This window comes from Pteropus medius, unplaced genomic scaffold (assembly GCF_902729225.1).
Source record: "Pteropus medius unplaced genomic scaffold, Ma_sr-lr_union100, whole genome shotgun sequence".
Taxonomy (NCBI): Eukaryota; Metazoa; Chordata; class Mammalia; order Chiroptera; family Pteropodidae; genus Pteropus; species Pteropus medius.
In genome coordinates, this window is record NW_024343735.1 from 377,792 (window position 1) to 399,380 (window position 21,589).

The 21,589-nt window shown below is 39.4% G+C and overlaps 1 protein-coding gene and 1 pseudogene across 7 annotated transcripts in view; one reads left to right on the forward strand and one right to left on the reverse strand.

Moving 5' to 3' along the window:
• LOC120607012 (putative MAGE domain-containing protein MAGEA13P) overlaps positions 1-15,452 on the forward strand; it is a 106,226-nt gene extending 90,774 nt beyond the window's left edge. For all 7 annotated transcript variants that reach the window (XM_039868627.1, XM_039868626.1, XM_039868625.1 and 4 more), the window contains 2 exons: positions 9,720-9,889; positions 13,823-15,452. In XM_039868627.1, the coding sequence (XP_039724561.1) occupies positions 13,875-14,927 (1,053 nt within the window). In that variant the 5' untranslated portion in view covers positions 9,720-9,889; positions 13,823-13,874 and the 3' untranslated portion in view covers positions 14,928-15,452. The remainder of the gene's footprint in view (positions 1-9,719; positions 9,890-13,822) is intronic.
• Positions 15,453-20,677: 5,225 nt separating this feature from the next.
• On the reverse strand, positions 20,678-20,796 carry LOC120607014 (uncharacterized; annotated as a pseudogene).
• Between the last annotated feature and the right edge of the window lie 793 nt (positions 20,797-21,589).

Below are 21,589 nucleotides of genomic sequence, written 5' to 3' on the forward strand. Positions count from 1 at the left end.
TTAAATTGCAAAGCGGAGTGACACACTCCAGCTCGCCACATCAACCAGGGATGTAAAATCATCTATTACTACATTTTATGTAGACAAATATTTTTTCTTTAAAATACTTTTTATATAATTATGCTTTTTACCCATGATCTTATTGTTTACTTGTCATGGTTTTAATACATATTATTATAATGTTTCTCCAACAAGCCTATGGCTCTAATATTTTACATGCCTATTGAAGGTACAAGGCTCGTATTTAGAGGTGAAAGATCCTTTTGATAATAACTCAAACCCTGTAGCTCCGGAATACGCCAAATAGTGCATATTTGTCCTAAGCAGTGCCCTGAATGCTTATGTAAATGTAATGCAAAATATGTGGTTTTGGAATTTACATATAGAAACACATTTTTCTGATATTATTAAAATAGCAATTGAAGTGCACTGAGGCACAGACAAAACTTAAATGATTGCTTCTAGATGTGACTTTATTCCTCAACATTTAGGTTGCTCTGTTTAATAAAGATACACTTTATAAAGCATGTTGCCAGTTTTCAGAGCTCTTTAAAAGTTGTTAATACCCAACAACTTTTGGGTATTAACTTATAAGTGCTGGCTTATATTTTCTCAAGTGTTCTTATATGTGGAACAGTCTATTAATATGCAATAAATAAATGTCCTAAATATTTATTAAATATAGCTACTATTTACTGCTAGAATAACTATTATACTATTTCTTAAAGGAATCTGATGTAATTAATTGGTCACCAAATTTGTAATTATTTCTGAAACAACTTGTACTCACAATTTACCGTTATTTACTATATATATGTCATCAATATATAGAACTTATATATACATATATATATATATATCAACTATATATACATATATGTAGACAGTTTTCTCATCTACCTATACCCCCCTTTAACACCTATGAAGCAAAATTGTTCATGACACAGAGGACAGATCATGAATTCTGGATAAGATGAAAGCTGTATTTACATCTTGGCTCTTTTACTTAAGTAATCTTAAAAAATATGCAATAGCTTTCTGAACTTCAATTTACTTATGTGTAAAATGACCTCATATTGTTGGTGTATTAAGATTTGGAATAATATATGCAAAGCAACTAGGACAATTATTAGTGTGTAGCTGATGTTCAATAGGTAATAGCTATTATTACTGTATTGATTACATCAAAGGGAATGCCACTATGATAAGAGTCAAGATGATGGTTTTGGCAATGGATAGTATAACCAGCTCTGTATTTTATCACCAGAGAAATATTTCCTATACAAAAGCTGTTTATTAATAGTTGAGATAAAGCATATTTTTAAATAATATCTAAAGAAAATTTCTAAAAATATCATTAACTTTTCATCTGTAAATTTGTTTTTCTTCCAGCTTTATTGGGGTATAATTGATAAGTAAAATTATAATATATTTAAAGTGTATAATGAGATGATTTGATATTTTATAAATTGTGAAAGGAGTCCCACAATTGAATTAAGACATCTATAACTTAACATAGTTACCTTTTTTTCACTTTTTTTACCTGTAAATTTCTAATCTTGTGATATCTCTGACTTCAGATGCCGCATATATATGAATACCTGACAACAATATTTTAGACACCCCAGCTCTGCTCCTCACCACTCTCTTCTCTAAATATTGTCCTTCTTACAGGTTACATATAGGTCAGTCTGTCTTATTTATCCTCCTCTGAAAGATGATGTAACTTGGAGGTTTGGAGCTGTGTATTTTTTTAAAGATAGCAATAGTGACTGAACATCATTCATCCTTGATTCATTCATAACTCAATGGTTACCATGTGCCATAGACTATACTGGGACTTAAGGATTGAAGCATAGATAGGTATGGTCTCTACCTTGAGAGATGTACAACTTACCAGGAATAAAACATAATATACTGTAATAAGTGCACCAAAAGAAGTAATTATAAATAGTAATTATAAATAGAAGTAATTATAAATAAATATAAGGAGAAAATGGGATAAGGATATTTGAGGAAGGCTTCATAAAAGAGGTGCTATTTTAGCCATTCCTGGAAGGATAAACTGAGTAGTACTAGCCAAAAGAATAACAAGCACAGTGAATGTAGTTGTGAGAGAGCTTAGATTTCTCAAGGGACAGTGAGAAGGTGAATATGGCTAGAGTATAGGGCACGGATGGGGTGACAGAAGCTGGCACTGTAGGAGGTTGAGATGAGTTTGCAATAGGCTTCAAGAACCTTGATGTGAGATATGAACATTATCATGTGGCTACAGTGAATATAATGGAGTGAATGTTTGTGTCCCTCCTCCCAATTTACATGTTGAAATCCTATTTCACAATGTGGTAGTATTAGGAGGTGAGACATTTGGGAGGTGATGAGGTCATGAGGGTGGATCCTTCGTGAATGGGATTTGTGCCCTTTTAAAAGCGACAACTCTAGCTCTCTTTCCACCATGTGAGGACACAATGGGAAGACAGCAGTTTGCAACCCAGAAGAGGGTGCTCATCAGATCCCAACCATGCGGGCACCCTGATCTTCGACTTTCAGCCTCCAGAACTATAAAAAATAAATTCCTGCTGTTCATAAGCCACTCCATCTATAGTACTTTGTTATAGCAGCGATAACAGACTAAGACAGTGAGCCATTAAGTTCAGAGTATCATGATATCATGTTTCTCAAGTGTTGCAGATTAAAGCTGCTAAAGTCCACTGCATCAGACTATCAACATACCTCTTAAAAGGAGTAAAATAAAGACTACTGACTGTTTTATACGAAATATTGTGTGAAAAGCAAAGATTTACAAATCAGACATGGCTTCCTAAAACTCAATAAAACTGATAGCCATTTTACGCTCTCAAATGTAAATATCTTTTATCAACTTACTGTTTTCATGGGCCTCCATTAAATTAAGTGTCTGAGACTTGAAGGGATTAAGTAGTTTTTGTAATTATTCCTTAGCTGTTCAAGGGCAGGATCAGACAATGATTCAGCTCTGATGCTCTAGTAGGATAAAGTTCATTTCATAAAAGCTCTTGTTGAGCCACCGAGGCATAGTGAGTGATAATATTTATTGGCCATTGACATTAGTGTAAGAATTATCAAAACATTTTTTTTAAATGGATAGCAATTCAGCTAATGCTTAATGGCATTAATATGCACAATGCCACTTTTGCTCATCTAGGCTAGTAGTGGCTAACAATTAATCAGACTTATTGTTATGACTATTAGCAGATTCATACTTTTATAGCTTTAATAAAATATAATTTACATGCCATAAAATTTATCCATTGTAAGTATAAATACACTGACTTTTAGTATATTTATAGAACTGTGCAACAATCACCTAAAAATCTAGTTTTAGGACATTTATATCACCTCCTGTCTTAGTCTGTTCAGGTTGCTTTAACAAAATGCCACAGAATGGTTGGCTTATAAAAACAAATTTATTTCCCACAGTCCCAGAAGTTGGGAACTCCAAGATCATGGCAGCAGTCTGGTCATATTCTGGTGAAAGGCCCTCTTCCCGGTTCACAGCCTTCTTGCTGTGTCTTCACTTGAAAGTGGCTATGGCCCTTTCTAGATCTTCCTTTTTTTAAATTTATTTTATTATTTTTTAAATTTTATATTAGTTTCAGGTATATAGTACAATGGTTAGACATTTATGTAGTTTATGAGGTGATCCCTCTGATTACTCTAGTACCCATCTGGCACTATACATAGACTCTTGACAGGAAGCTCTGTTAGCAACAATCAACAGGGCGCTGCTCACACACCTTCGGAGACAATGCCAGTGACAGGTAACCAGCCCCAGCCGAAACTACAGTATTTCTTGAACAAATCTCGGGAGTCAGTTGGCCCAATATGGGCAGGGGCTGGCCTCCCTGCAATCTGACTTTTATAAGCGTCAACAGATTCAGCCCTGGCACCAAATCTAATCTGCATTGGCCAGGTGAAATCTGCTCACTAGATCCTGTTTCATAAGGCACTAATCCCATTCATGAGGGCCCTACCTTCATGCCCTAGGCACCTGCCAAAGGCCCCACCTACTAATACCGTCACTTTTGTGGGTTAGAATTTCAATATATGCATTTTAGGGGACACATTCAAACAATAGCACCCCCCAAAATTCCCTCAAAATAATTTACAATCAATCTCCATTCTCACTCTAGCCACAGAAAAAACATTTATATGATTTTGCCTCTGAGTTGGCTTTTCTGGAAATTTCATGAAAATAGAATCATAATATGTGTTCTTTGTGTCTGGCTTTTTTCACTTAGCATGTTTTTGAGGCTTTACCATGTTTTTACAATGCATCAGTATTTTTGTTCCTTTGAATTGAAGAATGTAATTCTATTATATGGGCTTACTGTATTTTTAAAATCCATTTACCAATTGATGGACATTTGGGTTGCTTCCACTTTTTGGCTATTATAAATAATACTGCTATGAATGTTCACTTACTAGTCTTTGTGTGGACTTAAGCTGTTTTACTGAATATTGTTGTAAGTTGATGTTTTAATTTTTAAGAAAATTAACTGTTTTACAAAGTGAGTATACTATTTAAATGCCTAACAGCAATATGCGAAAGTCCCAGTATCTCTAAAATATCATAAACATTTGTTGCTTTTTTAAATTATTATTTTGGCTATTCTGGTGAGTATAAAGTGGCATCTCATTGTGGTTCTAATTTGAATTTCCCTAATGACCTTAGCATTTTGTTTAGCATATTTTCATATACCTATTTATATATATTCTTTGGTGAAATGTTTATTTAAACCTTTTACTCATTTATTATTAGGTAGTTTGTCTTATTATTGAGTTATAAGAGTTTATATATTCTAGATATGAGTTTTTTAGCATATACATAATTTTCAAGTACTCTCTCCTTGTCTATGGATTGTCTTCATTTTTTAATGGTGTCGTTTGAAGTGAAAAGTTTTTAATTTTGATGAACTCCAATTTATAATATATTTTTGCATGTAGATACCCTAATTTCCTAGCACTATTTGTTGAAAAACCTATCTTTTCTTCCACTGAAGTACCTTGGTCTTTTTATCAAATATCAATCGACCATAAACTTAAGTGTTTATTTCTGCACTCTCAGCTCTATTCTTTTGATCTTTACACCAATACTCTAATCAGTACTTCACTATATTGATCACTGCAGTTTTATAGCATGTTTTCAAATTTGGTAGAGTAAGTCCTTTAACTTCGTTTTTCTTTTGCAATAACTCTGGCATTTAAGAGATAATAGTAATAAGAATCCTGAAATTGGGTGGCCATTGTTGAGTGCCAGTGATGGTTTGAAGAGAAAAAGCAACAGGTTCAGGTCAATTAAGTAGCCAATTCAAAGCAATGTGTAAGTTAAAGCTCAACCCCTCAGCAGTGTTTAAAAAGACTCCCATCTTCTGCTACCTCTGAGTTAACCAAGCTACAGATCAGACTCAGGATTTAATTGCCAGAGTAGCAGAATTTCAAAAATTTTGAATGGATTCTTATCCTTGGCAAGTGCCCTGTGACAAAATCAGGCTCCTAAAAGGGAAGGAGTTAGAATCTGGCATATGGGAGAGTGATACTTGTGTAAATGCATTTGAGAATTTTGAACTTCTAGATTATCTTAAATTCTCTGAGGCCACAGAAATGGCTCACTGCCACTCAAAAGAAGAGCTCTCTCATTTGTCTTTTCATTGTGTGGAGGACCTTTCTACTATGCAGAAGACGACAGTGCTACATGTCCTCTTTAGATCTGTGCCCAACAGACCGATATCTGTGCTCAAATCTTAGTATTACACCTAGAACTAACAAGTAAGCATAATAAGGTCATAGGATACAAGGTCAACCAATAAAATCAATCCAATTTCTATATATTACCAATGTATAATTATAAAGTGAAAATTTTTAAAAATACCACTTAAAATAATTCAAAAATGAAAATACTGAGTTATTAATCTAAGAAAACATGTACTAGATCTGTATGCTAAAATGATTTTGTAGTACAAAACATTGATGAAAGAAATAAAAGAAAAACTTGCATAAATGAAGAGATATCATTTAATAGATTGGAAGATTCAAAATAATAAATATCTACTCTCTCCGAAATGATCTATAGATTGAATGCGATTCCAATCAAAATTCCAACAGGATTTTTATAGATCTAGATAAACTGATTCTAAGATTAATATGGATAGGTAAAGGGTCCCAGAGTAGATAAAACAATGTTGGGGGTAAAAAGAAGAAGAAAGTGGGAAGGACTACATTATGCAGTTTTAAGAGATCTGATTCAAGCTACAGTAATCAAAACAATGTGGTATTAGCAAAGGAATAGACATATAGATGAATGTAACAGAACAAAGAGCACAGAAATAGAGCCACGCAAAAATGCCCATGACATTTTGACAAAGGTTCAAAAGCAAGTCAATGGTGGAAGAAAGGTCTTTTCTATGAATGGTAAAAATAAACCTTTGCACCTCAATTTTCATTCAAAAATAAATTTAAAACAAATCATAGGAGTAAATATAAAATGTAAAATAAAAAAGTTTAGAAAAGAGAGATCTTTGCAACCCAGATTAAGCAAAGAGTTCTTAGACTTGAAACCAAAAGCACGATGCATAGAAGGGGAAAAAATGATAAATCGGGCATCATCAAAATTAAAATCTCTTACTCTGTGAAATACATTGTTAAGAGAACAAAAATATAATTTCTAAAAGCATAAGTAAGAATGACATGCTCAACTTGTCGAATATTCAAGAGATACACATGAAGCTATAACACTGTGTGATGCAGCTCAAGCGGTATTCAGTGAGAAATGTATAATTTTAAATAGATATATTAGAAAATAAATATTTAAACGGCCAACCAATTCAAGAAGTTACTGAATAAATAGCATATTCAACCTAAAGAAGTAGAAACCAGAAAACAACAAAAATAAATGCAGAAATAATGAAATAGAAAACAGCTGAGCCAACTAATACAAGCCATCGCTTTAGACCTACTTATATGCATTTTTGCAAATACAAGCAATTACTAAAGAGAAAAACAGGAACATACAAGTAAATTTGTACAAAATTGAGATGCAGCAAAGATTTTAATCTAATGGAACACAATAAGTTCCCTTCAGGATAATCAAACTATGGACAGGAAAATGTTTCTACAGAGAAGCATACTTCATTTTATTATGCTTCACAGATGTTGCATTTTTTTTTTACAAATTGAAGGCAAGACCCTACACCAACACAAAGATTATGATTTGCTTTATTGCAGTGGTCTGGAATCAAACCTACAATATCTCTGAGGCATGCTTGTATAGAGGTATTTCAGCTAATTAAGGAGAAATGAGAGGGTGATCATTCTATGACCCCTAAAAGAATAATAAAGGTCGTGATCATCAGTGACTGCTACCATCAATACAAAAAGAGACAACCAGGCATTATATACCTTCTAATGGAGGTACATGGCATCACCTATAGAGTGCGAGGGAGGGAGGGAGGAGGAGGAGGAGGAGGAAGGAAGGAAGAAGGAAGAAGAAGGAAGGAAGGAAGAAGGAAGGAAGAAGGAAGGAAGGAAGGAAGAAGGAAGAAAGGAAGGAAAGAAGGAAGGAAGACAACAATCTTATCAAGCTTCTAATTCTAACTCTAACTCCCAATTTAAAGACATGCAGGGGCCTGAAGAACATGTTAAAGGATACCAAAGTGTCACAGTCAGCAAAATCCAGACTATGGAAAATAGGACAAAACATGAGACTTTTTTTTTTTTTTCAATGCAAGGGGAAAGCGGTGATATGGGGGAAATCTATAACTTAAAAAAAGCCTTAAGGAATATAATCAGAATGTATAGATGGTATTTGGACATCACTTCAAAGAAACTAAATTTTCTTTAAGTAGTAGGCTCTTAGATAAGTGTGAAAAATAACTGGATATTTGATACTAATGACAAAGATTTTTAGGACTAATAATTCTATCAAGTTTATGCTTTTAAAAAGATTCTTTATCTTTTAGACATGGATACTGAAATACTTAGGTGTGATCCCTTGAACTTACTTCACATTATTCCATTTGCAGAAATGGAGAGTGGGGGTTTGTGGGGGGATAGGTGGTAACACATTGGCCAAGAATTAATTATTGCTGATGCTAAATATCAGGCGTATTGTGCTCATTGTGTTCTTCTGTCAATTGGTCTATAAGTTTGGGAGTTTCTGCAATACTTTTTATTATAAATATCATGCCATTAATTTTGAAATCCTAAACAAAAGGGACCACTTTTTAGAAAAAAAAAACAAATTGATCTACAAAAAGAACTTCAAAATACACATGGAAACTATTCACAATTCAAGACACTCTTAAATGTCCAGAACAAGATTATTTTGGAGGCAACTTCTACCAAATGACCAGGAAAAATTAACTGCTAGCTTTTCGTAAACTTTTCCAAAGCATCCCTAGCCAGCTCTCCTCGATTCAAAAACCAAATGAAGACCTCAGCCCCCACCCCCACGAAAAGAACACTTGAGCCAAGCTCATTCACAAAGCAGTAACTATCTTAAATGAAATAGCAGTCAACACAGCAGTAAATTAAATAAGCAAACAGGCTGTGCCCAAGAAATGAAAACATGATTTAACATTAGAAAATACATTGAATTGTAATTGTCCACATTAACAAATTAGAGGAGAAAGAGCCTTTGAAAGACATTCAACATGAGTTCATAGTACAAACTTATGCCAAACTAAAAATAGAAGGGAACTTCCTTTTCCTAAATTCTCCTAGCAGTCCCCAACCTTTCTGGCACCAGGGACCAGTGCTCCTATGAGAATCTAATGCCTGATGATCTGAGATGGAGCTGAGGTGGTGACGCTAGTGCTGGGGAGCGGCTGCAAATACAGATGAAGCTTCGCTTGCTCCCCCACCACTCACCTCCCCCACCGCTCACCTCTTATTGTGCAGCCTGGTTCCTAACAGGCCACAGAATAGGACCGGTACACTGCCCAGGGGTTGAGGACCCCTGAGTCTACAGCAATGTTAGAAGCATTGTCATTCAAGTCAGGAACAAGGCAGATATATACTCTCACCTCTACTGTTCAAAACCGCACTGGAACTTAAAGCCAGAGATATGGATATAAAAATAAGTAAGATATATGAATATTGAAAAGAAAGGGTTACTATTTGGTAACAATACAACTATCTATCTAGAAAAATAAAAGGAATAAGTCTGTGGAATATGCGAATAAATAAGGGAGTTCAGAAAAATAGTGTATGGGAGGTCAATATAGTAAAATCAAAGAGCCTTGCCACACAAAAACAATAACTAATTAGAACATGTAATAGACAGTATCCCATTCACGACTGCAACAAATCCAAAGTTATTTAAGAGGAATTTCAAATCACAAAATATATGAGCTTTTCATGGAGACATATATAAAAGTTTACTGATGGATGTAGATTTTTTTAGAAGTCCCAAATAAATAGAAGTGTGCCATATTCACTAATGTGAAACAAAACATTGTAAACATGTCAATTCTTCTAAATTATTCACAGATTTAGTGCCCTACCTGCAGTTGCCAAAATGACAATGAAGTTTGTACTGCTATCTTCTACTCCCAAAATCAACCCTGGAAAACAGTAGAAGAAAGAATGAAAATGAACAATGATGTATCAGTTTCCTGGGGCTGCTGTATCAAACTACCACGATACCATGGCTTATACAACAGAAATTTATTCTCTTACAGTTCTGGAAGCCAGATGCCCAAGATCAGTTTCACTGGGCTGAAATCAAGGTGCCAGAAGGGGCGCATTTTTTCTGGAGACTCTGGGGTACAGAATCCATTCCTGGCCTCTTCCAGCTTCCGGTAGCTGCTGCCACTCCTTGGCTTGGGGCGACATGACTGCAATCTTCAAGGTCAGCATCTTCAAATATCTCTGTTCTCCAAGTTCACGTTTTCTTCTGTTTGTCGATTCTTCTTCCGCCTCCCCCTTAAAAGTATTCAAATGGTTGTATTTAGGGCCCACCTGGATAATCTAGAAAAATCCCCCCATCAAGAGTCTTAAATTAATCACATCTACAAAGAGCCTTTTTCCAAAGAAGGCAGTATTTTATAGGTTCTAGGAACTAGGATATGATATCTTGGGGTGGCGGAGGGGGGGATGCATATTTCAGTTTACTGAAAATATCAACAACAAAATCTAAATAGCAGACAATGAGAAAATCCTGTGTCGAACTTGTATTTCTGATGGGGAAATGGGAGGCAGCACTGAAGTTTAGGAGGGTCTGTAGCCTGTAATAGATGGCAAATGACAGGATAGGTAGGAGTAAATTTTTAAAACTTCTGACCCTGCTTCACCTCAGACCAAAGATGTCAGTAGCCCAGGCATAGTATCAGATGTCAGGAAAGATTGGCTGGATTGATGCTGTGTGACTCCAGAGTCCATGTTAATAACCACCTGAAACCACTTTAGTGATAAAGCCTGGCCTTTTAAAAAATGTATTTTAATAAAATAAAAAGAATGGAGTGAAAATGCAATAGCGAGCATCAGGGTGAACCAGACATACCCACGCTTGGTAGAGATGTAAAATGCATTCCTTAATATCAGCGAAGCTTAAGAAAAAAGGAAATTACTGTACTGAACAATGCAGTGTTAGATAACCTCAAAGAAGCAGGGACTTCCCAAATCGCGCTATTCAGCTACTTCGGTGCAGAGAATAAACGGAAGAAAACATTTCCAAAGTCTATGAACTACGGGTGAAGAGACCCCATAGGAATGTAGGCTTCTTTTCTGAATCTCTACCACCTGTCACGGCCGCTGCTGCTCTCCCACTTAGCATTTAGCCTGGGAACCAAAACTTTCTCTGAAAGAGTTGCAGTTGGGCAAATGCGCCCAGCTGGCAGAGAGGGCAGAATCTCCCAGACAGCATTTAATCAAGGAGCCAGGAACCAAGATGAGAATCTTCGTGAGTGAGGACTGAGAGGTTTATACACATCTCAGAACAGTGTGGGCTCCACAGAATCCCCCTCTACCCAGGACGTCAGCCCCGGGAGACTTGGCAGGCCTGTCAGGATAAATAACCCTTCCCCCGCATTCCCAACTCTGGGGACTCAGAGGCGATCAGCCTAATTAGAGGGAGACAGATTCTGGTTCACCAAGGGAGAGAGGCTCAGGCACTTCCAGGAGTCAAAGTGACAATCCTGTGGGACAACTAAACTGACCTCCCACGGTCGGAAAGAAGGAGCCCCAGCCCACTCTGAGCCTGCTTTCAGCTCAGGGAGGCCCTATGCAGAGGCTCTATCCTTGGATGTAGTGTTTCCGGAACTTTGGGGTCTGAAGGAGATGAGGCTTCAATCCAGGTGATGAGACTCAGGTCAGTAAAGTGAAGAGTCTTAGATTCTGCCAGTCCTCAAGAAGTGGGTCCTGAAAAAACCTCCCACCGTAGACAGAGGGTGCATCAAGGTGAACCCGCTGATAGCTTCTGCTGTCAGCCCTGTGAGACTCCAAGCACGGTTGACAGACAAAGCACCCCCACCCCAACTTGCCTGTTGGGGAAGGAGAGAGATGGAGGCCTTAACCTTCAGGAAGGGGTGCCAGGCCCTGTCAGGAGTAAATGTGAATCCCTTGAGGAGGACTGAGACATCCTCTAGCTCGGAATCAGAGAAATCCCCACAGAAATTCACTCTGACTCCTGCTGTCAACTGTTGAGACCCCCCTCTGTGCTGGGAGGATAAGCATTTCCTCTCCCCCATTCCTGGATCAGGGATTTGCAGGAAGAGAAATTCCAGGCCTTGCCAAGCATCAAAGTGAGAATTCTGAGGGAGGGCAAGCTTCACAGTGAGGACCCTGAAGGAAGATTAATGAAACTTTTCTGTGTACTCAGAGAGGGCCCCACCTCCTGACACCTGGCTCACTCCTGCTGTTAGCGCTGGGCAAAGCTATGAGGCAGAAGCACCTCCCTCAAGCCTCTGCCTTTTTTAACAAGTTTTCAGGAAGATTAAGGCCATGGCCTGAGGGGGGCCTTCTCAGGTCAGCAGAATGTAGATTAGTTGTGACTCTACTGAAAAGGGTTTAAGGTACCTCCCCACTCCAGAAAGGGCATCTCACAGATACGCCCTGCTCCTGCTGCCAGCCAGGGGAGAACTCGGGCAAGGAGTAGCTGAATGTGGCATCTTTTCGATTTTGTCTCGGTGGTCTCAGGGACGTCTGAAGACAAGAAAGCAGGTGAGGTGGGGTAAGGGTGGGTTGAGGCCCTGCTAGATGTAGCACTTAATATCCTGAGGGAGGACTGAAGGTACCCCCACCCCAGAACACATGGGCCCAAGTCCATGCTGTCATACCTGGAAAACAGTAAGCAGAGATGGGCCATTGTGGTAGGTGATCACTTCCACCACTGGGGTGGGGGTGGGGTGGTTCCTCTCAGAGAGTGGAAGCTTCAATCTGAGGATGCATGTCAGGTCAGCTGAGGTGGGGGCTAGAGCAGACCCTGTCAGGAGTAAAGATTAATCATAATGGGCCCTCCTACCCTAGACAAAAGAAGCCCCACCGAAACCCATGGGGACCCCTGCTATCAGCCCAGGAAAGCCCTAGGCAAGTGTGCCTAGGTGCGGTGGCCCCTCACTTTCTCCTTAGGAAGTCAGGAGGTAAGTAGAGTGGTGTGGACCAGGTCTTGGCAGGGGAAAGATTAGGAGTCTGAGCATTGAAAGAACCATCTAACTCAGAATAGTGGGGACATCACAGAGTCTGGCCCTACTCCTCCTGTCAGCACCGGGAGACCCAGAACTGTGCCGATAGTCTGCATTTCGAGGTATCCCCTCAGTTCATCTAGGAACTGGGAGGTGAGGGCCTTGTGTTACTGGGACAAAAAAGGGGTCCGTCTGCCTGCATGCATCTAAGCCAAAGAAGAGATAGGTGCAGGTTTTGCAGCAAAGAAAGTAAGATTGATTAGAGCTGCAAGTCCCGGAGACACAGGTGAGCTATCACTCAAGGGCCTGGCTCCCTAGGTGTCCCGGGAGTAAAGATTATATAAGGGAAAATCTGTCATCATGGAAACTGAGAGTTGGGGTAGTGGGTGCTACCGATTTGACAGTTGGAGGAGGATGAGGTCATTGATAATTGTGTTCTATTGTGGAATCAGCCACCCTGACATCCCTTCTGGTCCCTTGGCCTGGTGGGGCTGTTGTTCTGCCTGGTGGGTTTTTGTTCTGCCTAGATCAGCCTGCAGCTGAAACACATCTAAAGCCAAGATGTTATCCTTAGTGAAAAGTCCAACAGAAACCTATTGTCCTCATGATAATCCTGAGACTCAGTTAATCTTATGTCCTGAGGCTTAATGATTAAAGGAGCAGGCATACAGAGAGAGGATGGGAGGGGGGAGCAAGTGAGTCACAATGCCGTTATCTGGGCAAAACCAGCTTGAATCAGAGAAAAAAAAAGGTATATTCAAGAAATGAAGTTTGTGTGCAGTGACACTTGGTCTGAGGCACGTGTCCTCAAGTCAGCATATCAGAGGAGGCCTGGGCAGTACCAGAAGTCAAGGTGAGGTGCACACCCTAAATGTCTACCAAGGGTACCACTCACCCCAGAACAGAAGGACCCCATAGTACGTGACCCTAGTCTCCCTAATCTCAGTCTTGGAATCCTTGGGCTGCATTGGCTGGCTACATACACCCTGAGGAGCCATCTCACTTGCTATTTCAGTTCTTAGGAGACAGGTCAACCTGGAGAACAGGAGCCCTTTGAGAACCAAGAGCACCCCTAAAGAGGAGACCTGTGAGTTGCCTTTGTTAGAGCCATCATGGGTGAGTTTCTCAGCGAAGGTCACTGACAGTCTCCCTCTCTCCCTCAGGTCTGTGAGTCCAAATCGCCCACCCTCCTGCCAGCTGCCCACAACACAAGTCATGTCTCACAGTCAGAAGAGCGAGCACTGCAAGCTTGAGGAAGACCTTCAGGACCCAAGAGAGGCACAAGGCCTGGAAAGTTTGCAGGCTCCCATGGCTGAGGAGGAAGCCACCACCACCACCTCCTCCTCTCTCTCTCCTCTGGTCCAGGGCACCCCAGAGGCGATGCCTGCTGCTGGAACGCCAAGTGTTCCCCAGAGTTCCCAGAGAGCCTGCTCCTCCCCCACTGCCATAATAGCCACTCCATCGAGTCAATCTGATGAGAGTTCCAGAAGCCAAGAAGAAGAGGGGCCCAGCACCCCGCAGCCTCCAGCACACCCCGAGTCCTTGCTCACTGATGTGCTACACAAGAAGGTGGCTGAATTGGTGCAGTTCCTGAGTGTCAAGTATATAACAAAGGAGCCCATCACGAAGGCAGAAATGCTGAAAAGCATCCTCAAAGAGCACAGGGACCACTTCCCTGTGGTCTTCAAGAAAGTCTGTGAGTGCATGGAGGTTGTCTTTGGCATTGAAGTGAAGGAAATGGACCCCACCAGCCATTCCTACGTGCTCGTCAAAACACTAGACCTCACCTACGATGGGATGCTGAGTGATGACCAAGGCATGCCCAAGACTGGCCTCCTGATACTTATCCTGGGCATAATCTTCATGGAGGGCAACCGTGCCCCTGAGGAAAAAATCTGGGAAGTGCTGAATATGATGGGAGTGTTTGCTGGGAAGAAAGATTTCATCTATGGAGAGCCCAGGAAGCTCATCACCAAAGATTTAGTGCAGGAGAAGTACCTGGAGTACAGGCAGGTGCCCAACAGCGATCCTGCTCGCTACGAGTTCCTGTGGGGTCCCAGGGCCCACGCTGAAACCACCAAGATGAAAGTCCTGCAGTTTTTTGCCAAGATCAGTGGGACTGACCCCGCTTCCTTCCCTTACTGGTATGAAGAAGCTTTGAGAGATGAGAGAGAGCGAGCCCAGGCTGGAGTTGCCGTGGATGATACTACTGCCATGGCCAGTGTAAGTTCCAGTGTCATGTCCAGCAGCTTCTCCTGCCCTGAGTGAAGTCTGAAGAAGATTCTTCACTCTTCATTGGAAGACAACGGCCAAAGATCTAAGTTGTGGAGGGCCAGGCTGGATCTGGAGGGAACACAGTACGTTATAACATCTTTGTGTTCCTTTTCAATATGAGTGATTTGGAGATTTATCTTTTTGTTTATTTGTCAGTTTGTTTTCAAATGTTGTTCCTTGTAATAAAAAGTTTAATTAGCTTCAGAATCTAAGTTTATGAATGACAGTGGTCACACATTTATAGCCGTTTATCGGGGTTAAGAATAAGAGTTTTGCAATTTTGCAAAAGAAGTTGGGAAATCACCCTTTTTTTGTGATCTGGAACAAGATAACATGGCATTAGAATAGGAATTTCCTTGGAAATGTGAAAGAACCCAGCAGTAAAATATAAGGTTTCTAGGAACAGAGGAAAAAAAAAAAACATAAAGATTGGGTAATTTTGAGGTTCATTTATTCCTTTTAGTCTGTCATTCTGTAAAATTAAATTATATATATTTGCTTGGCTTATTCAAGAATATAGGAGAAATTAAATCTTAAATGAAATCTCTTTCTCACTGGCTCACTTATTCCCCAAACATGAATTGAGTGCTTGCTCTTCAGAAGGCCCTGTGTTAGCGGTTGGGGCATTAGGATCAGCAGGACACACCGCTACCCATGGAATGGTAAAGGCTAGGAGCAGCAATCACATCGGGATGATGATGAGATGTCTTCTAAGAGCTAACGAGGTAAAAGGAGGAGAGGCGGTGGGACTCCAGATGCAAGCAGTCAAATACAAGTGCCCTTAGCCAAGACAGTCTGAGGCTTGGGGAAACTCAGATTACTTCTGTGGGATTTGATTGCAGCGAAGCTGAGTGGTGGCAGGTGCCAGACCCTCAAATGGTGTGTCTTACAGTTGAGAGAAAAGTCTAAAATGGAAAACTGAATTTAGCAGTTACTTTTGGGTCTTGGATAAACCACAGAGAAATCTCTACCTGGGACAGCTATGGAAGGTGTCCTGAACTCTTGTAAAAACCCAGTTTGGTTGAATTAGGTATTTTAAACACATCATCTGCAAGGATTTCCTTAAAAAAAAAATAGTGTGATATTCCCTTGAAGTGATGCCCAGAAACCACTAGGCTGGCACCCTTTTCATTGACCTGGGAAAGCCAGAGCCTTTCCATTAAAAAATGGCATTATAATTAGGTTATCTTGAATACATTTTGGCCAACTGTAAGCAAGGATGAGATTTTTGGTAGCTAAATGAATGAAAATAGTGTTTTGGATGGGACAGCAGCCAGGAAGGAAGGAAAGAGTAGGTTTTCAACATGAATTCTAGGAGTTTTGAGTTGAATCCAGCTGGGGAAGACTAACTCACATCCAAATTAAATAATGTATTCTCTAAGAGAGTTTTATTTATGAAGCAGCATTTTTGGCTGATTTGGTATCTAGCGTCTAGGAGCACTCGCTGCTTATTCTCAGAGAGATCTTGGATAACAAAACATTCCCAGAGGAGAGGGTGGTAGATTCTGAGGTCAAAGCAACATTAGAAATAACTACCATTGTCAGGAGCTCCGCTGAGGTGGAGTGAGAGCTAAGCTGCCAGGTGTCAAGAGTCGCTGATCGAAGCAATAGGCCAAATGCAATAGACTTAAACCTTTGATCACTTCCTGTGATGATAAAAGCAAGAATGTAAAACAGGAGACAGTGCCGATTCCTCCTGTTTTATTTTCCTCCATGGAACAGCTCACCAGTGAGGGTCAGGTGGATCAGCAGAGATCTGGCGGTCACCTCACTGTTGACGGAGCCAGAACAAACGGCTCTGATGATTTTAGGGATCCTGGAATCAAAGGAAGAAAAGGGGGAAGGGCTAGCAGTGGAAAAATAGCTGGGAAAAGTATCTTCAAGGTTTCCTCCTTCTGTCCATATAAGGAGGCCTCTGTCCAAGGTCTCAGATGAAGACACTTGGGAATGAAAGCACAGAGGCTAGGAATGCAAGTATGAGCAGAGAATAACCTGCCAGAAGGGCCTCAGTCTTTCACTGCCACCTCCTTCGGAGACTACACTCCAGGTTGTCCAGTCTGAGGTGGGGAGGGCAGCTTTGTCTAGGAGGCCTGCCAGGTAAAGCCTTTGTAATTGCCTATGTTCACACCTGAAAAAGCACATATTAGGGATTTTAACCAGAAGCCAGATTCCTCACCATTCATTAAAGATCCAATATATGCCAGGCACTGTGCCAGGGGCTTTACATACATACATGCCAACAGTTCCGCAAGACAGGAACTGAATTTGTCTATCAAATTCACTTCACAGAGGATAAAACTGAGGCTCAGAGCACTTGATAGTTTCCCTATGATCACATGGCTAGTAAGTGACAGGCTGAGACTAGACATTTGATCTAAATTCATCTGAAGTCCATATTGTTCCTAGCCTAAGGCAGACCTTCCATCTCTTAATTAACTTCTCGTGTCAGTTCTCCATAATGTCTCTCAGGCCACATACACAAAAAGGTCTCTGTATCAGGATACTCAAAGCAGGCCTAAAGAAAGAAGGTGTCAATGTGGATCAAACATGATTTGGGTACTGCCTGCGGGCTTTATTAACCTAGGGTCCTCCTGCCCAAGTCTAGCGTTCCTCTAGAGCTGATTCTGTATTTCTTCTGGCTCCAGTACTTTTCTGATTTATAGCAACCTTCCCCTGGTCTTCCCCTGTATGCCACCCTGTCCAACTCTGGAACCTGACAGGCTTACCAGCTCTTTACTACATGTTCCTCTGAAGGCGGTGCCCTACTTCCAATGGAATAGCCTAGAATCACCTGCCCTTCCCCTGACATAAAGCATTCCTACTACTTGCAGAAGACCCCTTCCTGTCCCATCCCTCCTGGAACCTCTCTGCCCCTTCAACTTAAAGGTTCACTTTGGACACTGACGTTCAGACGCCTGGTCACCCACCCCCTTGGCATCTTTAACCTCTCCAAGTGTTTTCCAAAAGGGCTGGTGAGTAGAGCCTGACTTGGCACATAATCTACTGGTTTGGGGACTATAACCCTGAAATTAGAGATTTTTTTTAACCACTCTGATATTTGCAGTAGGATTTTAATGAGATGTCTTCTTTGAAACTGGTCAGTGAACACATACACAGGTGAATGAGCTCACCCACGCAAGTAAAAAAAACAAAAGCTCCCTTATAAATGGTAGATGAAGAAAGACCATGGAAATCACTGTGGAGCAAACATCTACTAAAACTGAATTCCTAAAACTCTGGAATCCTCCTAGGTGTTGAAAATTGTTTCTTTAGTGGACATGCTAACGCTGATTTAAAAAGAAAAGCATATCCTTCCATTGCCTTTGGTCTGTGTTCCTTCCCCACAAGAAAACCCTGGTTTTCAGTTTGCCTATTGGCACTTGTGCAGGTGTTCAGGAGTGTTCACTCATGTGGACAGTAGCAGAGGCTCACAAGTTCAAATTTTGACCATGCATCAAAAGAAAGGAGAAAAAATTCAGCCCACTGAGATTATAGAGGTTATTGCAAAGGACAGTGCAGAAAAGTGCTATTGAGTGAAGAATGGCAAATTCTCCCTGCTGACATTTACATGATCCTTTGAAAACCAGGTATGATCCTAGATTTGAAAGCACCGTCATATAGCAGGCACTTAAAAAGTTAGAGGCTGTGAAAGTAAATCTAGCTTTCTCTGGAACTCCTCCAAGAAATGAAGAGCGTTGTTATAACACACCCTAATCGTTAATTTGGTTGAGAACTACAATTGACAGCTTATAGGAGAAACTTCAAGTACTCATCCATATCTTATATTTCTCTTTTTCTTGGACAAAGGAGAAAACTACATTGCCAGACAGTGTGTCCTTAGACAGAAACCAGTGAGCTTTCTCTTCCACTGAGCAGCAAACATGGCCATCCTGTGTTTCCATGGTGAAGCAAAAGCATGGCAGCAGCCTGGATCCCCGGGTCACCTGAGAGAGGAAAGACCCTGCCCACAGCCATCGGCCATCAGCCATCAGAATTTATGTGAACGAAAGTAATTTTTGCTGTGTAAAGCCAGCCAATTCTAGGTTTTGTCTGTTGCATCAGCTAGCAGTTACATTAACTAGTAACATAGTACATTGCTAGTATTTCTGTTGAGGAGCATTTAAATATTTTAATTACAAAGTAATAGTGCATTGTTCTTTTTGTTTCTTTTTCTTCAGCTTTACAGAGATATAACTGACATAAAGTTGTACACCATGGTGATTTGATATGCTATACATCGTGCAAGGTTTCCACCATCTAATTAATTAACACATCCATCACCTCACATACTTATCTTTTTTGTGTGTGAGACCATTTAAGTTCTACTCTTTTAGCAAATATTAATTATACAATACAGTGTTATCAACAATCGCCATAAGGCTTTACATTAGGTCCTCAGACTTTATTTATCTTAGAGCTGAAAGCTTGTACTTTTATCAACTTCTATTTCCCGCCCCCAGTAACCACTTTTTCAACCTGTTTCTATGAATTTAGCTTCATATTTTCAGATTCCACATATAAGTGATACCGTGCAGTATTTGTCTTTCTCTGCCCAGTTTATTTCAATTAGCATAATGCCCTCAAGCTCCATCTATGTTGTTGCAAATAGCTTCGACTTCAAAGGAACATTGGGAAATGGTCTATTTTTATGAGAAAGGAGCCTGATGTTAATTAAAATGTATACTATGAACCCTAGGGCAGCAGCTGAAAAACCTTTTTAAAGGTATATACAATGAGTAAATAGAAAAGATAAAATTAAATAAGAATGCTCAATTAACCCAAGTGAAGGCAGAAGGGAGTAGAAACAAACAAAAAAAAAGATGGCAGAAATAAAAAGTAGTGAGATATAGATTTGAATCCAACCCAATAAATAATGACTTTAAATGTGAGTAGTCTAAATATCTCAGTTAAAAGTCAGAGATTCTCAAAATGGATTTTAAAAAAAGCATGACACGAGTATATGCTATTTTCAAGAAACCCACTTTATATATAAAGATATATAAGCAGGGTCGAGCCTGGTTAGTACTTGAATGAGAGATGACCTAGGAAGACCAGGTGCTGTAGGCATTAAAAAAAAAAAAAAGAAAGAAAGAAAAATAAAGGTATAGAGCTCCTAAAAGTAAAAAGATGAGGAAGTTACGTTAAAGTTGAAGATTAGGTTATTATTTTATTTGTTAAAAGTTGGAGTAGTTTTGTTGATAGCACACAAGGTAGAAATCAGAACAAGCAATACTATTAATGGATAAATAGAAACATTACATTAGACAATGATACAGTGGCCAATTATTCAAGGAGATATAACATAACAAATACTTTTTTCATGGTTATAGCCATAAGAAGTAGAAGAGTTGAGATTTAAACCAAAGCACTTTCATAATATATTTCCCATGCGTATTTGAAATTCTTCCTGAGTATGCAACCCAGTTTCACTAAGTTATCTGTTAATTCCTGTGCCGGTGCCACACTCTTAATTAAAATCGCTTTACGGTATATTTTAATTCCTGTAGGGGTTAATTTCCTTGCTAGTCTTTAGGGAAAGTTTCTTGATGCTTCTTGTAAATATCCTTTGATATTAACTCTAAATTATAAACAATACATGTAATTTGTATTTTTTTTTCAATCCAATCTGCACACTACTGCCAGACTATTGTTTCTACTTTTTTTTTTAGGAGAGGCAACCCTTGGTTGACCTCATAGATTGCAAGGACCTTGTCAGTTTACAATCCCTTATTTCTTATTTTTTACGTCTGCAGCACCTGGTCTTCCTAAGTGGTCTTCCATCCAAGTACTAACCAGACCCAACCCTGCTTAGCTTCCAAGATCAGACAGGATTGGGCTTGTTCAGGGTGGCATGGCTGTAGATTGTAATTTCTATTTTTAATGTGTGAATATTTACTTAATGACCCTAAATGTGTGTGCCCCTGAAAACACAGCTTCAACATGCACCAGGCAAAAAGAAAACTGAAAGAAGTGGACGAATCCACAATTATACTTGGAGATTTCAATAATCATTTCTCAGTAATTGATAGACTAATTATGCATAGTATTAGTAAGGATATTGATGACTTGAAAATTCTATCAACTCACTAGATCTAATTGACATTTATGAAACAGTCCACATAACAACAGCAGAATACACTTGAGAGTTGCTCAAGTATCTATGGATTGTTTTTCAAATTTGACCATATTCTAAGTCATAAAACAAATCTTACTGCATTTAAAAATAGAAATAATATGAAATATGTTCTTGGCCCACAAAGGAAGTAGAAATAAATAGCAGAACAATACCTAGAAAATCGTGAAATATTTTAAAATTAAGTGACATGCATCTAAATCTTAAAGGAAAATAGAAATTATTGAAATGAATTAAAATTATAGAAAAAACACCAAAATTTATGGGATGCACTTAAGCAAACAGAGTATTATAACATTAAATGCTTATATTTAATGACATTTATTAAATTAAATTATACTTAATAAAGCATTAAGAGAGCTTTAGGAGTCAAGAGAAGATGGCGGACTAGGTAAAAGCAGGGTTCGCCTCCTCCCAGAACTGTATTGAAATTACAACCAAATTATAAAATAATCAATGTGGAGAATCACGTGAACTCCAGCTGATCATAACACCTACATCTGATAATATAAAGGAGCCACAT